This window comes from Sander lucioperca, chromosome 16, assembly GCF_008315115.2.
Source record: "Sander lucioperca isolate FBNREF2018 chromosome 16, SLUC_FBN_1.2, whole genome shotgun sequence".
Lineage (NCBI taxonomy): Eukaryota > Metazoa > Chordata > Actinopteri > Perciformes > Percidae > Sander > Sander lucioperca.
Genome location: NC_050188.1, coordinates 5698466 through 5721296, shown reverse-complemented (window position 1 = coordinate 5721296; position 22831 = coordinate 5698466). Strand labels below are relative to the sequence as shown.

Sequence of the window (22831 nt, the reverse complement as noted above, 5' to 3'; positions counted from 1 at the left end):
TTTTTGTATCTGTCCCTATCTAAATAAACCTTTAAATTAAAAAAATCCGTAAAAGGGTCTTGAATGTGCACTTGATGGCTACTCCCACAGTGGTTAGATTACTTTTTTATTGTTTCTATGCATTACTTGGACAAGAGGAAAGGATTTGAAAATGAGGAGCAACTGTTGAGTTTGACAAACTCTCCGCCAGCTACCCCACATTAGAATGTAAGAATCTAATGCCCCTTGCCTTTGGAAAAAAAAAACTCTAGGTTAGTGCTGTAGGTAGATAGCCAGGCTAACATTGGCACAGCATACATTTGAGCAGATAAACACAGTTTAATCCATTCCTTATGCTTTTGCTCTTGTGTTTTTGTAAAGGCTGAACAAACGCCACCCTAGGAAAAATCCAAAGCCTGCCGTGCAGAGTTACGTTTGCAAAGCATTGATTGGACAATCACTGTTTAGGGGCGGGGACTAGCGAATGGTCAATATTCTAGCCATAGATAACTGAAAAGAAAGATCCAACACACATTTAAAACATTTGAACACTACAGGCAATACATTTTTGAATAACAACATGATAGATATAAAGTCTAGCAATAATATACTCCTACCTTTGATCAAAGGCATCAAGTCCGGGCCTGTTTCCTGACGATGGTCAAGTAATTGTGAGGAACATGGCCCTTCTGGGAAATGTAGGAAATCACTCACTAATAAGAGATGGATGAGGCAAAGTAAGTACATTAAAAAAAAAAGTAATTAAAACAATTCATCACAGAATATTTCCTGTAAAACTGTTGGCGTCTAACAACGTAAGAGCGTTCGATGCTCTGCTAGCTGATGTTTAATGAAAGCCTTGTCTCTATAGTCTGTTTGCTGACTGTGTGATACCGTGATGTCCTTTCAGATGGGATCAGTGTGACAGGCCTGCCAATCTCCAGTCCGCTGCGCCAAGTCCTCAAACCCAGGCCCGAGAACAAGACCGTCAGCAGTGAGTCCGGCAAGGCAGAGTACAGCCATATTAAGGTGAATGAACAATAGCCTGTGTAAAGTGCATAGCCCTATTGTTTTGCTTAGTCATTGATCAAGATGCAAGCAGTTGTTTCCTGGCTTGTAGCATCATTTAGGGGAAATGCATATTCACCTTGGTGCAGTCTCGCTGCTCCTTTTCTGCAGATAATGAATACTGAGACCCCCCTCACTCTCGCTCTTTCTCTCCCTTCATACCCAGCACACTGTGTACACTGTGTGCATGTCTTTGCAAAAGCTGAGGTAAAACTACAGCATTATTTTCCACCAAACTACTGCTTCTGCTCTGAAAAGAAACAGCGAGTTTATTTGGCTGGTGTCTCACCTTGGCTGCAGATGCACTCTGCTCTTTGAATCAGGACTCAGATCTCCAACACAGGCATAGGAATGAGAGAGAAAGTTACAGGGTTTTGTGTGAAACTGCAAAAAGTGCTAAGGGGGAAAATAGATAGTGTGTCAGGGAAGGAAAAAAAGGCGAGATGAAGACTGGCAGTGCATGCAGTAGATTGAGCTGATCAGCAGGGGAGAAGGTTTTGTTGAGGACTTGTGGATGCCGGAGGGGTGGAAACAGGCGACCCGCTGAGGGTCACCTGAAGCACAACAGCCACGCCACCTGCAAATGAGGTGGCGTCCTTTAAAAACCAGCGGAACCCCCTTTCTCCCCTCCGTGAATCATCAGGAGAGAAAACAACATTGATGTTTAATGTTCAGATGTCTGACTTTCTTTGGAAAAAGTTTGACAGGATGATGACTAACGGTAGAGAGAATACAGGAGGATGGTACTTGTTCATGTTTTCCAGAAAGAGCAAACGTGTTAGACTAATCATACAGTGGAGAAATAATGAAATTGTGGACCAGAAAAACATGTCACCAATTTACAATGGTTATACCAGATCCTGAATTTTTCAATGTGGAAGAAAGAGTAAATGGGCTTCCAGCCACGTTTTTTATTTTTATTTTTTTATGTGCATACTTTAAAACGTGTCTGGAGGAGGACTTTAAAAACGTGTGGTTGTGTATATGGTGGAAGCAGGTCTAGATGAAAATAAAGTTTAAAGTGAGAACGCTTTTGAATATAAAAATCTGGAAAGCTCTTGGCCGTTTTGGCATGCCCTTTTGAGACGGTCCCTATTGAGCCCATCACTTCACTCCTGTCAAGTGCAAGGTGCCAGGCTTCAGTTCAAGGTAGAATTGATTGCCAGTTTGTGTGCGCACTGTACAGACAGAAATCCCCTGGACTACTGTTAATACTTAAAGAAAAACTGATCTTGAGTTAGAAGGAGGTCCTTTTTGTATACATTTCAGAACTATGAACGTTGATCCTCGATGGATATCAGAGATTCTGACCACTGTGAAGAACAAATTCCATTGTCTGTGTGTGATGTATTTATGGGCTAAAGTATAAGTTTACCTACCTACTGAAAGTGGCTACAATTCCTCCAACACTTCAGTTAAAAAGCACAATTCTCTCCCCTTTGGGTTTATTGCATAACCTGGTAGTTATCCAATACCTTTGCAGTAAAGGGAAGAAAAAAAGAAGAAGATCCAGCTGTTGGGCAAGACAAGCTGGGCATTTTAATCAGTGGTTAGGCTTATTAGAGGCAGGGTTTGACTGGCAGCTCTGGCTTTCATAGCAGAATCTATGGTGTTGGAACCATGGTTAGAGTGAAGCCAATTACAATAGGACTCTTGTCCTGCGTGCTTAGAAGCAGGTTGTGAGGACATGAGCTCCTTTTCCTTTCATTTTGTAGAAGTGCTGTTGGACATACTGTAGGCACCAGGGTGATTCCTTTCACTGTGTGCTCAACACTGTAGTAAATGTATTCTGGGTTTCCAGCTGCATGACTCATCGTCATTACGGGCTGTATTGTTTTCAGCAGTTTGACTCAAACCCACAGCACCCAGCAACCACTTGACGCATGTTGATGTAGAAGGCGTGGGCATGTATGACATAAACCCATGCAAAGTTATGCAATACAATAAGTTTGATGATGTTTGTCCATAGAGGAAATAATAACATGGAAAAAAGTTTTCAACTGATATGATGAAGATTCTTCGGTCCATAGTCATGAAATGATACAGCGCAGCCTTAATTTGGTGCTTTATTCACACAGATTGTCATTATTGGTGTACATAATGCTTGGAACAAAAACAGTTAAAAGTAGAGCTGGAACGATTTATCGATCAATTGTCAAGTGTTAAATCCATCGCAATATTTTGATCGGTTTGAGTCATTTTTTGATGAAAAGAAAGAAAAGATTCTCTGAAAAAAGAATATTTTCCATTATTATATATAAATGTTTCTTCACTCCTCTGTAACACTAAACTGAATATCTTTTGAGTTGTAAACAAGACAATTAATTTGCGGATGTCATCTTGGGCTTTAGTAAACATTGATCAACCCTTTTTACTATTTTCGGACATTTTGTAGACCAAACAGCATTAAACAAACATGACAGCAGTACAGGTGAGACACTGCCACTATGCAATGGAGCATAACAGACAATAAAGTGAGAGTGCGCAATACCGCATGAATGATGGACGAGAGTTAACGCATGCATCGATTGGACAGCAGTACTTTAAAGGCAGCGAGTGGGATGAGTGTTCCATGTTATATTGAGAAAATAATCGACCGATTAATCGCCAATGAAAATATCGTTAGTTGCAGCTAGGGCTGAAACGATTCCTCGAATAACTCGAATAATTCGATTACAAAAAATCCTCGAAGCAAAATTCTTTGCCTCGAAGCTTCGTTAAATCAATGTAATTAAGGTTGTACGGCTCACTGTGTTTCCGCACGGAGGATAATTACTGGCGCACACAACAGGTTGACGCTTCTGTGGACACAAGACCGTTTATATACTGTCTATGCACAAGACTGACGGCCCAGATTATAAATGAACGAAGACGAAAATAGCGAGGGTCTAAGAGAAGAGACAGGCGAGAGAAAACGACAGAAAGTTTGGGATCAATTTAAGCTGCAAACATGCTACTACATCATCTTTGTAGAAAACATCCGGTCTACTCATCCATTCCACGGAGCGAACCCGACGCAAGGTAGCTAACTAACGTCTGCTGCTCTCGTCCACCGCGCTGTTTTACACAACTAGCCTACAGCATGCTACTCTGCAAATAGACATGTTTTACCAACAAACTAAAACGAGAGCTGTCGGTTTGCAGTCTAACTGTTTTATTAGTTTGCTACTAATCTTTGGAAATTTAGCTGCTGCCGGAGACAAACCGGCTCCTCCCCCCAGCATGGCCACTTAATATGCACGTGAAACGTCATCATGCCGGTTATGTCTGCATTCTTTATTCTTTCTCCTCACTGTGTATTAGCCTTCTTAAAATGTGTGCACAGTGTAGTTGAATAGCCCTGCTGTAAGATTTGTACAGTCACATTTACCCTCTGGTTAGTGAACAGCTCTTTTGTATATCCAGTGCAAAGAGCCAGAGGCAAGAAGGGGAAGGGGGTGAAAAATATTAACATTTGGGCCACCAAAAATGTACTTGGAATTTGGCAATAAAAAATGTTGCTTTTTCAAAAGAAAACCTGTTTTTGTATATATATATACAAAGACAGGTTTCCTTTTTTTTAGTACACAGCAATAATAAATATTTACTATTGCGGTTTACTAGGTATTTCTTACTAAGTATTTCTTATCTGATTACTCGATTAATCGATGGAATAATCTGTAGAATACTCGATTTCTAAAATAATCGATAGCTGCAGCCCTAGTTGCAGCCCTAGTTGAGTCTCATTTTACAAGTCTTCCCGTATTTTATTTCCCAGTGATCATTTTTATTTACTTGTGCATATCGCCTTCCCAACATGGGTCTTGTAGAGAGCCAGGAGTATTTCCTCTCCGACAGCCAAGACGGATCCAAGCCTGTCCTCCTGTGCAGCTTCTCAGCAGGAGAGCTGCTAGTGCTCTGACCATAGCTTCCCTCCCATTAGCAGCACAGCTTCTAGTATCCTCACCACTGTCTCCAGATTCAGGTTGAGTGGGTTTAAAAAAAGAAAAGAAAAAAAAAAGAACCTATTTTGGCCTGAATTTCAGACATTTCCTGTCTATGTTTTTAGATGGGTAAATTACGCTCATTGGGAAGTTTTCATTGCACTTACAGTAACGCAACGAGTTGTCCTCAACTCAAGTGTAGTTATCTTCACTTCACCTGTCTCTCCTCTGCTCGGCTCCACGTGTGTGAGTGGAGGGGCTAAGCCCCGCCCTCAGTGAGAGCAGAGAGACACTTCCATATTTCTTCATTATCTTACCTGTCTGTGTCTCCCCCCTCTGTGTTGGTAGACCCACATTTATGGCAAAATTGCCTTCATCTCTAGACCGCTCTCTAACAAGCTGATTTTCCTGATTGAATGTGTAACAGGAAGTTCTGATATGTTGCCTGAAGACATTGCTGTGAACTTTGTTATGCCCATTATTGCTACCTTTTTGAGCTGTGTCTCTGCATATTTTAGAGTGCTTTCTGCATATCATCAGCATGCCACTAGTTTTACGTGGATCTTGATTTGTGTGTGTGCATGATAGAATGAGGGAGAATGCCTAGTAGCTGATTTTGGCCGGATGGATGGACAGATGCACAGGAAATTGAAAAACTCCTAGCCAACTGGCTGGCAGTAAAGCAGTTGTTCCCTGCATATCTAAATCATGACAGGGGCCAATCAAGTCTGACTTTGGCCATTTTTTTTTTTTTTACCACCTAAACCAAATCTGGCCAATATTATTGCTCAGGCTTGAGTTTCGACATACTTTCTTTTAATAGATTGTTTTTCCCCATGTTTTGTATATGTGATCTGTGAGTATCTCTGCACTATTTTGGCACTAACATCAGGGCTGCACCATATGAGGAAAATGTCTAATTGCAATTATTTTGACACATATTACGATTGCGATATGATTCACGATATTGAAGGGAATGATCATTTGTATATCATTATCCTCATTTTCATTGAAACATATTAAAGTTAGACATGATTATAGTGTGATTTTTGCAAGGATCTGTAGCAAACTGATTTTTTTCTTTAGTCTGTAGGATGCGATTTGTAGGCCCAGGACGTCTCTGCAGCACCACAATAGTTCATTCAGAATGGTTTGACACATATTTTGTCTTTAACAAATATTTAACTGCAATTTGGATATTGCACTAGTCCAAATTGCGATTTTGATAAAATTGCGATTTATTGTGCAGCCCTAACTGACATGTATACTTGAGCTTGCAGGCTATGACTAAGTGCAATCAATCATGACTGGATCTGTAATCAGCACAGGAGGAGTCAACATGTTTTTCTCACTGACCTTTCCTCGCTAAATCTCAGCACCCGTTTTTCAATCCTCCCACCAAATCAGGAGCGCCTATGGGCTTGAAATATGTGCATGCTGTCAGGGTGGGATGGATCCACCCCAGGTGATGGAGGTCTGGCCGCTCAGGCGTGCTGGTTTTGCCGATTATTTACACATTTTTCAATGACACATTCCATAGAAGAGTAAGGGCATGGGCGTAAATCTGATCTAACAGTAGGGGGGGGGACAATAAACATAAAATTTTTGAAGGGGACACAAATAATACAGCCACAATTATACTCGTAGAGGACATGTGTACACAGATGAAAGCCTTAATACTATCATAAGTGTAGCATGGAGACTGTACCATTATCCTTCTTTTCAGTGGTTCTCTCGATTCAATGAAAAAGCTGACTAAATTGACCAAAATATTCTTCTTTAAAACCATGTATTTATTTTCAAGTTGTTTACAATCGAGCCACAAAAATACCTTAAAACATAATGACTTATTTTGAAAAAGTGTCCCCATATAAAAGAAATACAATACTTTTGTACACTTGTTAAATTAGCTGATCATAATGTAAATTAGTGAGCCACTGGTACAGCTCATCTGTTCACCCTGACAGCCACACACCTCCAAAAATATGAACTGAGCTCAACACACTTACCTGAGACTCTCCACCTGACTGTCCCTGGTCTCTCTGAGACTCTCCACCTGACTGTCCCTGGTCTCCCTGAGACTCTCCACCTGACTGTCCCTGGTCTCCCTGAGACTCTCCACCTGACTGTCCCTGGTCTCCCTGAGACTCTCCACCTGACTGTCCCTGGTCTCCCTGAGACTCTCCACCTGACTGTCCCTGGTCTCCCTGAGACTCTCCACCTGACTGTCCCTGGTCTCTCTGAGACTCTCCACCTGACTGTCCCTGGTCTCCCTGAGACTCTCCACCTGACTGTCCCTGGTCCCTGTTCCTCAGTTCTTTCTGTCTCCTTTGCCTGTGACATAGTGACGTTAGTATTTCCATAAGCACCCATTCTTATAAAGATGTTACCAAATTGTCTTGATATGAGGACTCCTTGTACTTACTTGGCGTTTTGGTGTAGGCCTACTGAAAAAGGATCTTATGTCTGTTTTTCTTTTCTCTGTTATTTTATCTGGGCAACAACAACACAAATCTTTAACGGCAGATGTGTAAATATGAGTTAGGTTCATAGGTTCACCACGCGGTCATATTATAATTCTAAAATGATCTTGCGTCCTCCACATAAATATTAGGTTTCGTCTGGGACAGAGGATATATATTTAACTGATCTGCCACTTAACTTCATATTGAGCAAAACACAACTGTAGATCTTCAATATTAACCCTAATGTCAGTTCACACACATAACGTTAGGCTTATCGCCGTGGTAACGTTAGTTGTAGTGGGTGCATTTCTATCCAACAAGCTATTAAATAAGCTAGGTAACGTTACATTATATTACACTAACATAGCTAACATTTTGTCATGACTAATTCATTAATTACTCAGCATAATTTCTATTTGAGAAAAGAACAACTTCATCCGATGTTTAATGTGAATAAAATAGCCTTGAACCGCCTACTTACTACATTCCTGTCACTACCCGATGTGACTGACTGTGAGTCGAGTGCAGATCCTGACGTACAGCAGGCAGTGGACCAAACCACTGTGAGGCAAGGGAGGGGGGACTCAAAATGTTTCTAAACTTAAAAAGCATTTTTTGGGGTTTGTATTGTTTTACTACTTACACAGATATTTTAAGTATACATCATTGGTCCTGACTAGGGTTGGGTACCGAAACCCGGGTCCACTATGGAACCGGTTCCTACGCAAACGGTAGTATTCGGACCGGATTAGAACGCAAATTTCGGTTCCGACTGAAATATTTTCCCTCTGTCGCTCCAGACAGCGGCAGACTCTTTTTTTCTTTCTCCCTTTTACGCCGAATGGCGCACGTGCCCGCTCGCGACTCGCGGTGTAAAGCGCTATACATGCTATTCCCCCTGACCCCCCCCGACCCCCCTGGGATTTACGCCCTTGAGTAAGGGACTTCCACAACTTGGTTACACTGTCAATTACTCGTCTCAGCTGATCACCACGGCTTTATGTCTCATTCCAGCTGCCTGTCCTCACTGGGAGCACATCACCTCTTCAAGCTCTGTTACGGTTCAGTTGTGTCTGCAAAGAGTGCCGTGCACAAAGTTCTGCCGTGATCGTACCCATTGAAGTATCTGTGCAAGGGACTGAAACAGCAGCAGATGCCGACGGTCTGCTGGGGATGTGAGGGGTGACATGAGTAGGGCTGGGTATTGGTCAAAAATTTGCGATACCAATACCGTGACTTTGGTACCAGTTTTTAAACAATACTTTTTTCGATACCAATTCTATTAAACAAAAATGAATTTACAACACTACACATTACGGCACAAATCTTTTTATGTATTTATTCAGCTCCTACTACGTGAGCCCCGTCTCTGTGCGTATACGTAGAGTTTTTCCTGCGTGTCTTTATGACGTGTAACGTTAGACAGCCAATCACAAACATTATTAGATCTTGGTAGAAGCATGCTGCATGCTTATTGGCTCACTGACACCGATGAGATTTACTCCTTAGGTATTGAAATTGGGTATTGAAATTAAATTTTTCGACATTAAAGAGGCAATTCGGTCTGCCTAAAAAGTATTGAATTCGATACCCAGTCCTAGACATGAGTGACGGGCTGGTGATTGCCCATGGGCCACTTTAATGCTGGCCGGTGTGCAGACCTGCTCACTCACTTAGCCTTCCTGTGAATCTCCACTGGACAGATGTCATCAAGGGCGTTTTAAGTGGAGCTATGATACTGGAATAGGCAGGCCCCTCAGACATGGCCTGCGATTATCTTCAAAACGCCAAATGTCCAGGGTGCTGCAAAGCTGCATCCGGTACAATTTTACTTCCCTCTTCATAATGCCATGTTATTGCAATAGAGATTGCTGTTAGAAGGCAGATGCATGTGTTCCTCTGAGGCTGGAGAGAGACGAGGCTATTACTGGGCCTCCTCCTGCCAGCGTCAGCCGTTTTAGAGTGAACAATTTTCTATGTGATGTGCACCTCTGAACTCAGCCAAATATGAAATGAATAGTCCCATTTCCAGGTGGTCATTGGTGAGATATTACTGCGGTGGACAGTGCAGTAATAGCTTTGACAGTGGCTATCAAAGTGGGTTTCAGAGTCAGTCAGGTCTTTCAGTTGGTCAAAGTGGGAAATTGAGGAATAGTTAGACAGATTTTCTGTTTTTTTTCTGTTGATTGCACATTGAATATCTTTGGGCTTTAGATTGTTGGTTGGACAAAACAAATAAGATTTAAACCATTTCACACAGCCCAACTAGTAAATATCTGATTTGAAAATGTATAAGAACGCTGAATACCTCCAGATAAAAACCCAGGATCTGATACCCTGTGGTTTCAGAAGTGCACAAAAACTGTTGATCGACAAAGCTGCAGACATTTCTTTTTTTTAATTTTTTTTTTTTTAGAACAAATTCAAAGTGCAATGTATGACACATTTTACCTTATACAATTATTATGACAAACTTATTATCAGACACAATTTATACATGCAGCAGACATGGACATGCATTTCTGGCAACCTGAGTAATGAAATCATTCAATGAATCATTTTAGCTGTGTTTTGGTCTCCACCACCTCCCGAGGGACATATATATATATTTATTTTTTAATGCTGATAAAAATCCACTTTTTTAGCTAGTTTATTTTTATTTTATTTATTTAACCTTTATTTAACCAGGAAGAGACTCATTGAGATTTAAAATCTCTTTTTCAAGAGTGTCCTGGCCAAGACAGGCAGCAGTACAACCACACGTACAGTACATACAAACACAAAATACACAAAAACCCTAAAAACATAAAACAGCAGCAAATCCCTCAAAGTCAACCACAATCCTAAACACATCAGGCAAAACATCTGCAGCCAGATGTGGCTGCCTCCAAGTCGATCAACATCCTCTTAAAAGTGACCAATGAGAGCAGCTCAGTAAGTTTCATGGATTTCTGTAACTTGTTCCATGTAGAGGGAGCAGCAAACTTAAATGCCTTTTACCCCAGCTCAGTTCTAACCTTTGGAACAGACGGAAGGAAGAGATCCTGGGAACGAAGATTGTAAGTCCCGGTACTATTTACACTGATATAGGTCAGAAGGTAGGATGGAAGGAAACCTAAAATAGCCTTGTATATGAAGATATGCCAGTGTTGAAGTCTCCGTGTTGCTAAAGAAGGCCAGTCCAATAGTTAATCGCCAGCTTTGTGTGTGTGCTTTTTGGTGCTAGGCAGTAGAGGTGTGAATCTTCACTGATCTCCCGATTCGATTCCGATTATCAGGTCTTCGATTCGATATCTCGATGCATCACGATGCTTCAAAATATTTTTTTTTCTATTAAAACCATATAGGATATTTGACTTGACAAACTTGCATTGTCAAGTACAATGCCCAAGCTGCCATACGTAACTTCAGACTGGAATGGTGAAGTGTTTGGGTTAATTTCTTTAAGGTAGCTACCACGAAGGTTTACCTATTTTGTCATATACCACCCTACTTTTAACCAGCAAATCTATTGTGCTGTATTGGAATAACTGACCCCAGACAACTCTTTAACAAAAAAGGTATTGTTTACTGAACAATAACTTAAATGTACAAATAATATTTAGCCGTTAGATTGAATAACAAAAAAATAACATAACACAAATCACACCCTTCAAATATGCTAACTGCAATATTTCTTCAAATGATATTACACACAACTACCCCTTTACCCGTTTCTCTATCAGTTTCCACTTATAACACTCCAGCTACACAAAATTATTCCTCCTTACAGCAGTTTCAGTGTAAAACTTACTCAAACCCTATTAAACCACTGTGTTAACACACACCTACCCACCCACAGACACCCACACACGCCGAGAGGAAAAAAAAGTTAAAAAAAAGTTGCGGGCCTGACGGTAGCTCGTTTGGACGTGCAGCAGCCAGCAGGACGTTATCTTCAGTGAAGCAAACACACAGAAATCCAACTTTCAGTTAGCCGTTAGTCCAAGAAACACAGCTCAAACACGAAAACCAGTCACCAGCTACGGCAAAGTCCTCTTCAACAGGGAAACACGCTGTCGTCCTCTCCGGTCCAAAATCAGCGTCCTCCGAATCAGCAACTCTCCGCCGTTAGCTCTAACTTTAGCTAGTCCATTAGCTCCAACTTTAGCCAGGCACACTAGCACAACGTTTGTTCTAAACCACTGCTGTTAGACAGGAAAGTGCCGTAGTGTAGCTACACCTCTTCAGCTTCGTTATTCCACTTAGATCTTCTCCAAGCTAACTACTGTCTCTCAATGTTTCTCAGTGTTTTCTTTCCTCTTCTCGATTTGTGATTCTCTCCACTCTCCCGGGTCTCCGCTCAGCTTGTTTGTCTGTCTGTCTGTCTGTCTGTCTGTCTGTCTGTGTGTGAAACTGGTTAGGCTACTGAGAATGTTATTTTTCATTTGAATGTTTATGCCGCGGCCGGAAAACTAACGAGCGACGTCATTGCGTTATAATCGATTATGGTGGGCCACTGCATGCAGCATCGTCCATGTCCGCATCCCGATGCATCGATTATTTGATTAATTTCAACACATCTACTAGGCAGGTAGCGTATATTGGGTTTACAGTATCACAGTTGAAAACATTGTGATTTGTGATACTGAACAAAATCCGATCTGGGATTGCCACCACACGGCTCTCACCAGAGTTTGATTGACATCCAGAGTCTGGGACAGGAATGGCTGCTCACTCGCCTCTGACGTGACAAGCAAACATAGAGCTGGCTGAGCCGTAATGGCGGCAGCTAGCACTGCCCGCGCGGCCGGACCATCTACCAAAACAAAGAACAGAGAAACTCGCATTACAACACACACAGAGGGAGTGTGACTTTGTTCTCTGCTCAGGACGCCATTACTCCACTACAGTATATCTTTAGGGCCCTGACACACCAACCAGACGGGCCGACCATCGGCAGAAAAGCCAGTCGGATTGATCAGTCGGGTCCCGAGGTCCAAAAAATGCCTCAGAACACACTGAGGCGACGCCGACTTGAGCGTACGCTCTGCGCGTGCGTGAAACGTAATACGTCTCCATAGCAGCAGGCAGCGCTGCTCTGTATTGTTTCCATTAACAGTCTGATTATTTCCCAGAAAATGAAAACCGGCAGCTGATTGGACGAACGCGTCACGTGGTTCTTTTTTCTCCGGAAATTCAGAATACGATCTCATATTGTACTAAAATAGTTCACCGAAACGTGTTTCTGAAAACATTTTAAGAGAGAAATAGGCCGTGCAGTTGCTGAATCTGTCTTCATTTCAGATTGACAAAGGTCAGTTTAAAAGATTTTCGTCAGATTTTGAGCGGCTCCCAATTTCCGGGTGAGTCCCGACTGCCCTGTCCCCGACTAAACATGTTGGGTCGGCCAAAATGAAGGCCGACGGCTCCTCAGACGGCCGACTGCACGGGACACACCGAACACACTCGAGTCACGGACCTCGCCAGACGGCCCGACGCCCGATTATCGGGCTGGTGTGTCTTCTCTCTTACATAGCAAATATTTGTTTGCTGCTACATTAATGTTCTCAATGTCGTGTACAGCCCCTTTAACATTAAACATAGTCATTTGATCCATTGTTAATATACAAATATTGATCAGTTCAGCTTTGGATAATCATAAATTATCAAGATGGTGATTTGAGTAGCTCCCCTTCAAAAATCTCAAGGTTAGAATCGACATTGATATTTTGTCCACATAGGGAAATCAGAGCCATTTTTTGTTCTTTGTTACCTGTTTTTGTGTGGGATAACACAACGTTGCTGTGTCATAATTCGAACAAGGTTTTATTTGTTTTTAGATTGCCAGTAAACACAAGTCACTGTAAATATGCAGAGATATTAACCTCAAACATGCCGGCAAGAAGATTGGATCACACTTCAGAAAGGCGATGTAAGCATTTTTCTTCACTGTGAAGAGTGCGTCTTGGGTTGTGTTCAGTGAGAAAGAACCTGGCCTGCAGACAAGACATCACACACACACACACACACACACACACACACACACTGTCAGGGGTGGTGATAGTAGTTGGGGGGGTTGTCGGGTGGGATGAGGGCTAATCAAATCCAGTGGAGACAGAGGCAGAGTCAGCTGCCTGCCTGCCTGCTATTTTTAGAAGCCCAGCCCGGTTGATGGCGGTTCAGCTCTCTTCACGGTTACAGATCCCAGCTTGTGATACAGATATTTATAACTGCCACAGCTGTCTGCCCAAGTGTGAACTTCCAGCAGCCAAATGGTTTTCTTCTTCTTGGCTCAGGAATTAACCGGCTCCTTCTTTTCTTCCTTTTTTGGCTTGTTCACTGCCAACTTTATGTTCAGTTTGATGTCATTTTGAATGAGCTGATCTCTATTGATTCGCTGCTGATGCATTACCTATTGGCTGGGGTTCATTTCAGTTGCACAGATTCCAGAAGATTCCGTTCCTCGCTGCGGAGGAAGGTCTGGCTATAGTCCACACAGCATTCCGGGGTGGGAGAAAAACGGGCTCTGGTTTATTGGCATTTCGTGGGAGCAACTCTAGCAAGACTCTCATGATTTCATTCCGATATTGGAAATAAGTCTGCGACAGTGAAATCATTTGAAAAGTCGTGTAAGGTCGGCATTAGTCGACGAAGACCAAAGTGACCGACTAGTCAACTAATGGACTAAGAGGGGGCAGCCCTACCACATTTAGGTACTTGCCTCCCAAATAATCTTTAATTTCCTCCAAAGATCGGACATTTGGTTAAAAATATGGATCACCCTCCTCTTTGTTGGACCTCACTGCATTGTGTGTGTGTGTGTGTGTGTGTGTGTGTGTGTGTGTGTGTGTGTGTGTGTGTTGCTTATTAGGGTGGCTATTGATGCTGAAGCTCAGTTTGGCTGTAAACAAGTCAATTTGTAGAGAGAGAGAGAGAGAGAGAGAGAGAGAGAGAGAGAGAGAAATGGGGATAAAAGCCATAATTCAGTCAACCTATTATAAGGCTTAAAGTGTACTCAAACACTGGTGTATCTTGATGGGTAGTCAGTCCCTCGAGGCTGAACTACACTTCACGGCAACAAAAAACCATTCCAGAAAAAAAAAAGAATCCACTGAGCTGAAAACACTTCACCAGGCCTTTGTGAGACGGGCTGTTGCTCCATGATTCCCCATCATTTACGACACCATGCTGAAGGATCCAACAGTGTGGTATGACTTTCTACCACCTGCCAGGCATTTACCCAGACCTTACATAAAGGATGAAAAGCCCTTCCAAAAGTTTCAAAGCCTCACCAGGGTCATCACAGTACACTGTCGATCACAGAGCTGCTTCTCTTCTCTGCCGTTTGAAATCTCCTTTTGGGGATTCTGACAAGCAGCTCCCTCGGTGAAAGATTTGGCCTTATTTAAGATAACTGTCTCCACTGACGCCATGTGTGGGTGGGGGGGGACAAATGGACTAAATATCCCATCCATCCTCCCGGGGTGGTGAGCTCGGTGTAGCATGCAACTATCTGTCAATTTGTGGGTCTATTTTTAGTTTTTGGCATCTTGGGTCTTGGGAAATTTTCTAGTTCAGAGTGTCTGTGTTTGCCTGGAGGTGGCTGCGGAGAGGAGGGATGGGATATGGGAGATAATTAAGACTGATCAAAAGGCATAATCATCATCAGGAATACACACACACACACACACACACACACACACACACACACACACAGAAGCAACACACCCTGCACTGCCACAGTCGCCGGCTGTTTGCCAACATTTTCATTCCTACAAGCAGTTTAATCTCTTGAGTGCTTAATTTACCTGGCCGCAATACACGGTCCTCACTGATTGGAGTTTGAAGCTACAGCTGCAGACCACAGCTGTGCCCAACCCCGCATACACTTTCCACTTTATCTGTATATGGATGCCTGTTGCCTTCAGGCTGCAACAACATGAAGCTTATCCCTCGGTGATAGATGACTGGAGGAAACGTGGGTGACGAGAAATAAGAAGATGGATGGGGTTTTGTTGTAGGGGATGTGTCACTGCGGAGTTGACTCTGCTGTGGAAACCCACAGGGATTTGCAGACATCTTTCTTTCTTTTTTTTTTATTCGCAGCTTGTGTGTTAGTCACATATGAAAAGATACTCGTCGCATCTACCTCTGCGCGGACGCTGCATCTGCTTCCATTCCCTTGTCCTATCACGCGCCGACAGACACGAAGCGAGGCCTGCTGCTGACTCTTTCATGACTGAGGTAGTAGTTCCATAGGGCCCAGATGTAATCACGTGCTACATCCTTTCTCGAGCAGGGTTGTTATTGCATTCATGCTAATACAGTGTATAATTCACTTGAATTTCTTTCTGCAAAACTCCCTCAAATGTTGAGTGATGTGATTTTCATGCGAGGCTTTTGTTTTGCTTTTGATTATTTGCCTTGCGATTAGCATTTCCTGTAGGAGCTGGCTCCTGGATATCTGCAACTCATCAAATTAAACCCTCATATGATGACTGTTAATATTTGAATAAATTGTGAAAGGGCAAGCTTGATTTCCTGTGAGAGTCCGCAAACCTGCAGGCCCGCCTGACGGTTATAGAGTTGGCAGCGAGTTAGTGTGCGGCTTTATAGATCCTTTTTCGTCTGTAGTTGCAACAGGCGCCACATCCATGAGTCCCCTTATTTAACTTTTAGCTCCTGGGTTTACTGGCATGCAACAGACAGAGGAGACATATACAGCGCCGTACATCTTGTCCCCGATGATCTGTCGCTGCGACGTGCCACCGCAGGCCTCCTGTCTCTAACTGATGGCCAAATGATCTGGTCCACGAAGACCCCTAACTCTGGGGACAACCGAATTTTGTATGGGTCTTCCTAGTTACTCTTCATGTAAAATACACAACTCTGTCTGCGCTCCTGGGCAGCTTTTTATGAGCTGCGACGAGACAGGCCGATCGGAAAAGCAACCTTTGGTTTGCCTCGTGGCTCTTTAGACTTCAGCGAGATCTCCTCAGTGGGCTGTTCAAAGAAAGTATAGGGATATAAACTCTGGCTTATGAATTATTGTTTACTATTAAATAATGCAAAGATATTTTATCATATCACACTAAATCTCAGTTCGCTGAACTTTTCAAGGAAATATTGTTCTAGTACATAGAGGTGAACGATCATTATATTTGTACAAAGCAAAGCAGCCGCTGGCATGTTTCGGCCATGTGGGGTCAGAGGTTGAATGTTTATGCAAATTCACATGCTCATCTTTTGAAAGGGTTGTTCATAGTTGACAGATATGCTTAAGCCTTAGAGTTTACTGCAGTTGAAAACAAAATTGCTGTTTTTTCTAAGGCAATATAGAGCCCAAAATGACCCACGTTGGGCTTTGATTGCTGCATTGAACTAGCCTGGTCCTACCAGACTCCCAGGCAAAATAGAATACGAAAATATGTTTATTGTCAATTTGTACACAAATACATTTAATAAATGACATTTTAATGTTTGAAAGTCTCTAGGTTTTGACATAAATGCAGATATAAATGTAATTCAATTCAAATATTGCACCTGTCAATACAGAACGAAATATTCTGTAGCCTATTTTGCCGTCAATACTGCCGACGTTGTCTTTGCTGTAATCAAATCAGTATATATGTTTATGTTTATGGGAAACATACATGTGTACAGACAAGGCTAGCAGCAGCAGCGCCGCATCAGACACGTTTCTGGTGTACAAACGCCACGCTCACACCTGCTGCATTGAGCTAGCCTGGTCCTACCAGACTCTGGTACATTAGCCTGGTCCTACCAGACTCTGGTACATTAGCCTGGTCCTACCAGACTCTGGTACATTAGCCTGGTCCTACCAGACTCTGGTACATTTCATTTGTACAGAGAGTCTGGCCTCTCTCCATTGACAAGTGTTAACTTCATTGAAGCCGGGTATTCTGTTGAAGTTTAAAACTATTGGATCTGCCCAGAACCACTCAGATAGCCTGGCTCCGCCCTCCTACGTACTGTCTGGTAGGACCAGGCTAACGAGGGGAGACGACAACAACTATCGGCTTAGCATCGCTAGCGTTAGCCAGCTCCTTCACCACTAACGGAGCCAGCTGGAAAATCAAACTTTTCCCGAACCCCGTGGGGAGGAACATCATGGCCACCAACACAACTCAGCAAAGATTGTTCTTGCTCAGGCTTTAACTTCTGGATATTCGGCAGCGTTGCCACAACGGACCGCATCTTTCTCCGCCGCCATTACGGAACTATAACTCAGACTAGCGCACGTCACGACCTCAACGTCATCGTTGTCAGCCACTCCTCTGTTCGCTGATTGGACCCGTTAAGATTTGATCGGAGAAAACCCAAGAATATTGCTGCGTTCATAGACATTGGAAAAACATTTTTCTGAGTTAAAACGTCACCATTCACGTCATTTCCTGTGGGAATCAGAGGTGGGGAAACTCGGGCTAGATTTTGCTAACAGAGTTTCCCAGTTGGTGACGCGTTGTTGACAACTGACGTTTGATGTAGGCGACTTTGGTTCACTGAACATATTTCAATGACAATAAACTGTTTATTGTGGACAAACGCCTCTGCCAAGAAACATACACAGACATAACATGTTTCAAATTATTCATAAATAGGCCCATGTATAAAAAAAACCCCACATTATCCGTGTCCTTTCCCGTTCGTTGCCCTGCAGATAACACAAACAAACACCTGTCCATGTGCTGTTTGTATGCTCGCATAAGAAAACAGCAGCTAATCTTTTGTTATTGTGGCCTCCATGTTTCCACACACCTGATGCTCTAGGCTACGGCCAACCGTTGGTGGCAGTCATACAACAAGTTGTTATGCCAAACGCCAATATAACAGAAGAAGAAGAACACGCATCCCGACCATGTGAACGCTGCCAGTCGGAAAAACAACGTAACCACGGGGGCGGTCCCCGTTATTCCCAGGTGGCATGAACACAGCATATACCGCAAACCCAGACGTAATACTGAAGGAAAATGAAAATTGAGCGGAAGTACATAGGAGGGCGGAGCCAGGCTAGCGTTGAACCCCACTCTACTGTAAATACAGACTTCAGAGCAAGTTGAGTGCTTGTACTATTAAGCGTGATTTATGGTTGTGCGGAGGCTCCACGCAGAGCTTTCGCCGTACGTGGTCTGATGCTTATACTTGTGCGCTGGTGTGTGCGTCTAGCCGGCATGTGTGCGTGTGGGGAGTGTGTGGTAGAGCGAGGGAGAAGTGATAGAGTGACGGTGGAAGATTGACAATTAAGCGCAAGAGACTTAGTTTAGTTTTCGTAGTCCAGTGGGGAACTTGAGACTGTTTATTCTTTGGTTGGGGGTTTGCTGGGATCCTAAAGACAACTGTTTTGGTGTTGAGAGAACAGACTCATTTGCTGCACTAAGTTAAATTTATTAAACTGAAGACATGTTTTAGTTTCTTTGTTTGCTTAGTTATTTTTGTAAACAAAACAAAAAGCCCGTGTTCAGCTCCATTATCTGAGCAAATACAAGAATCGGATCGGTTATCAGCATCGGCAGATGTTAAGTATTCAAAAAATCGGATTGGGGTCCAACACAGCTGATTGGGACATCCCTAAATTATTGGATTATCAAAATAGTTGAGGCTAGATTAACCGTAATAACAGCTGTACATGTCACCTACCAGGTTATAATATGGCTTGATAGTTACAGTATTATCCCTTTTTTCTAAATTTGCGTCCAAGTTAATATTAATATGGAGATAAACACCTTTTTATGTCTTCTTCAATACAGCGTCATGTTCATTTAGTCAATTATGGTCCCATTCATTTTAAAATAGACGATAAAGCAGAGGATGCCTTAGGGCAGTGGCTCTCAAACTTTTCTCAATAATGTACCCCCTTTAAAATATTGTTTTCAGCCAAGTACCCACTGACCAACGCAAAACCTTTTTGGTAGAAAAACAGGCTATATAAAGACGTAGTACAACACTGCACCATCACTGTTGGATTTACTAAACAATAACTTTGTAACTGAAAAACACTTAAATGCGTTTTCAAGTGTTGATGATCCATCACTAATTTGATTAATCATTGGATAATAATAATAATATTTCAGGAATTATGCATGTACTGCAGTACTCCAAAATACCCCTAGGGGTATGCGTACCCCCATTTGAGAAACACTGCTTTAGGGAGAAGCTGCTGCCTTAGGGCTCCTGCACACCGCCTGCGTGGCGTGAGCGTGTCAGCTGCGTGGCGTGTCCATTTTTATTTCGGCTCCCATGTTAACAGGTTAGAGCTTGCACACTGCCTGCGTGACACGCACGTCTCAGGCGCGGCGAAAAAGCACGTGCATGCTAGAAATAGGACCGACGCCTATTTTTCATGCGACACCCAAGAGTGTTGGAAGCGTTTCCAGGCAAAATAGAATACGAAAATATGTTTATATGTCAATTTGACACAAATATATTTAATAAATGACATTTTAATGTTTGAAAGTCTCTAGGTTTTGACATAAATGCAGATATATATATATCAATACAGAACGAAATATTCTGTAGCCTATTTTGTCGTCAATACTGCCGACGTTGTCTTTGCTGTAATCAAATCAGTATATATATTTATGTTTATGGGAAACATAACATGTGTACAGACAAGGCTAGCAGCAGCAGCGCCGCATCAGACGCGTTTCTGGTGTACAAACGCCACGCTCACGCCACGCAGCCAATGTGCAGGAGGCCTTACAGTAACATAACCACCATAACAAATCTGATAACCCTGTTGGTAATCTTTTCATCTAAGGGAGCCAACAGATGCACCACGAATGATTGAAGGGACTTAAACCTACAACATAGCTTTGGGTTATGCTCATGGTTGTTTTTTTCAATGTATTTGAACAAATTGTGTTAATTGTCATCTGTTTAACTTGTTTTTCTTCTTTTAAAAAAAAAAAAAAAAAAAAACTTTTACTTTGAGCTGATTAATCATTTTTTATGATGAAATGTGACAGCCCTATTCTGTAAAGCTTAGGTCACAAGTCTAAATGTACTCTATAGATGGAAAAATGAGCTCATGAACAGTGATTGCAGTTTGCTCAAAGACTAAACAATATCAAAGAACAACAACCTACAAAGATTGAATAAATGAGATGTAGTGTAAAATTCAGTCCCACCCACCCACCCACCCCCAGACGCTCATGATAAAGTTCTGTTTGTTGGCTTGTGTGTGCGTGTGTGTGTGTGTGTGTGTGTGTGTGTGTGTGTGTGTGTGTGTGATGTGTGATGTGTGTGTGTGTCTGGAATTGCATGTGTATGAAAGCCGGTGGGTGAAATTAGAGAATCCAGCATTTCATCATGCTTACTGGACTTGAATCCATGTGTGAAATCCAGCGAGCGAGGCCAAGTGTGGCTCCATATGCTGCTGAGCTTGATGGCTGAACCCGTGTCTATTAGATCACCTTCAGCTGCACCACAGTCACCCTGAGCAGGATGTTCATATGCCAGCACGCTTCACAATTCAGCACACCTGCTTTTTCATATGAGAAAGGTCATTGTTGTGTGTGTGTGTGTGTGTGTGTATATGTGTGTGTGTGTATGTATATACACATATATCTAAGTTCAGTTATAAAATGTGTGTCCTTGCGTGAGTGTCTGCTCATGCATCTCCATGCAATTTATAATTTTTTTTTCCCCAGGCTTTGGAGCTTCTAGCTTTCAGCTCTGTTAGTCCCATCTTTGAAGCTGACTTCACGTCACCATGGTTGACTGGCTGTTGATATACTATATGGACAGCAGTAGGGGCCAGGGGTTGGTGCGCGGCTTCTCCCTGCAGTCGCTCCAGCTGTTAAATGGTGTGGCACCTGCACAGGACCACACGGTTACATAAAAGAGCAGCCGTTGGTGTCTGAGGCACCTGTAGGTCCTCTGTTTACCTCTGATCACACATGAACAGAGAAAAGTGTGTGTGTGTGTGTGTGTGTGTGTGTGTGTGTGTGTGTGTGTGTGTGTGTGTGTGTGTGTGTGTGTGTGTGTGTGTGTGTGTGTGTGTGTGTGTGTGTGTGTGTGTGTGTGTGTGTGTGTGTGTGTGTGTGCGTGCGTGCGTGCGTGCGTGCGTGCGTGCGTGCGTGCGTGCAGTAGTCTTCATCTCGGACATATGCCACTCTCCCTTGACAAAATTTAGTTTCGCTGTTCATCCACTTTCCTTCCCCTTCATGACTCACAACGTATAATCAGATTGAACCACATGTAAGTGAATTAGGCAACACTCAGAACAGAAATCAAATTACTCTGGATGAAATGGTTCTTTTATTGTGAGAACTCACAGGAAGTGCTTACATGCGAGAAGCAGATACACCTGGGTTTCTGTTTGTACATGTACTGTATGTGTCACCACCCGACTTAACAGCTCATAACATGGCAAGGTTTGGTATATTTGCTAGATTCAAGCCCTGAATAAGAATACATTTTAATTTGAGGAGTTGATAAGAGGACAGTTGTGTAATGTAGAGATGGCCCGATACCATTTTTTGCTTCCCGATACCGATTCCGATACCTGAACTTGCGTATCGGCCGATACGAGTACCGATCCGATACCAGTGTGTCATATATTTTATGTTTTAACAACTGTATACTACTATCCCTGTATGGATGTGATATGATTTCTATCTTTGATGTCAGTCTGGCTCAGGTTAAACTCTTTGTGAAACATGAACAAACAAACAATGAATGCCACAGAACTTTCTTTTTTTATCCAGTTTGACAGTCAGTTATAACGGAAAAATAATATAAATAAACTACTTAACGTAGATTTTCTTTAGGACTTTATTACGTGGTATCGGTTCGGTGCATAAACTTCAGTACTTACCGATACCAGCATTTTGGGCAGTATCGGAGCCGATACTGATACTGGTATCGATATCGGAACATCTCTAGTGTAATGCACTTCTTAACTGATTGCCCCCTAGTACAGTACAAAAAGACAAAAAAGCAAGGCTACCAAAGACTAGCCTAAGTGTCTGTCACATAACACTCCCTTAAGAAGTAGTTCTTTTTATTACGGCCTTCTGTTTAGTTTTGTGTCATGCCATTAGACAGAGGAGTATGGATCTGTTGTAGGAAATTTTGGGCATGAGATTCCCAGCATATATCTCTTCATCTGCAGCATGTTGTTCTCCAAGAGCAGCACCAACCAACCGCAGATGCGCAAAACGACGTTTTCTTTACCCCAAATGACTCGGTTCTCTTTGATGGTTGCTGATAATGTGGATATATTAATTGAAATCTATTTTCTAATGATGCTCAGCTTCACTGTGCAATAATACGCACAATAATAATTAAATTGCACAATGGAAAATGTAGGATCCAGTTTTGTTATTTTTCAAGCTTCACCTATACTTTGACTAAAAGTCAGGACATCTTATCCTCTGCTTTGATTTTGAC

General features: G+C 42.5%; 1 protein-coding gene across 4 annotated transcripts in view; it reads left to right on the top strand.

Moving 5' to 3' along the window:
• trappc9 (trafficking protein particle complex 9) overlaps positions 1-22831 on the top strand; it is a 278262-nt gene that overhangs the window by 97375 nt on the left and 158056 nt on the right. For all 4 annotated transcript variants that reach the window (XM_031278503.2, XM_031278502.2, XM_035992820.1 and 1 more), the window contains one exon: positions 890-1008. In XM_031278503.2, the coding sequence (XP_031134363.1) occupies positions 890-1008 (119 nt within the window). The remainder of the gene's footprint in view (positions 1-889; positions 1009-22831) is intronic.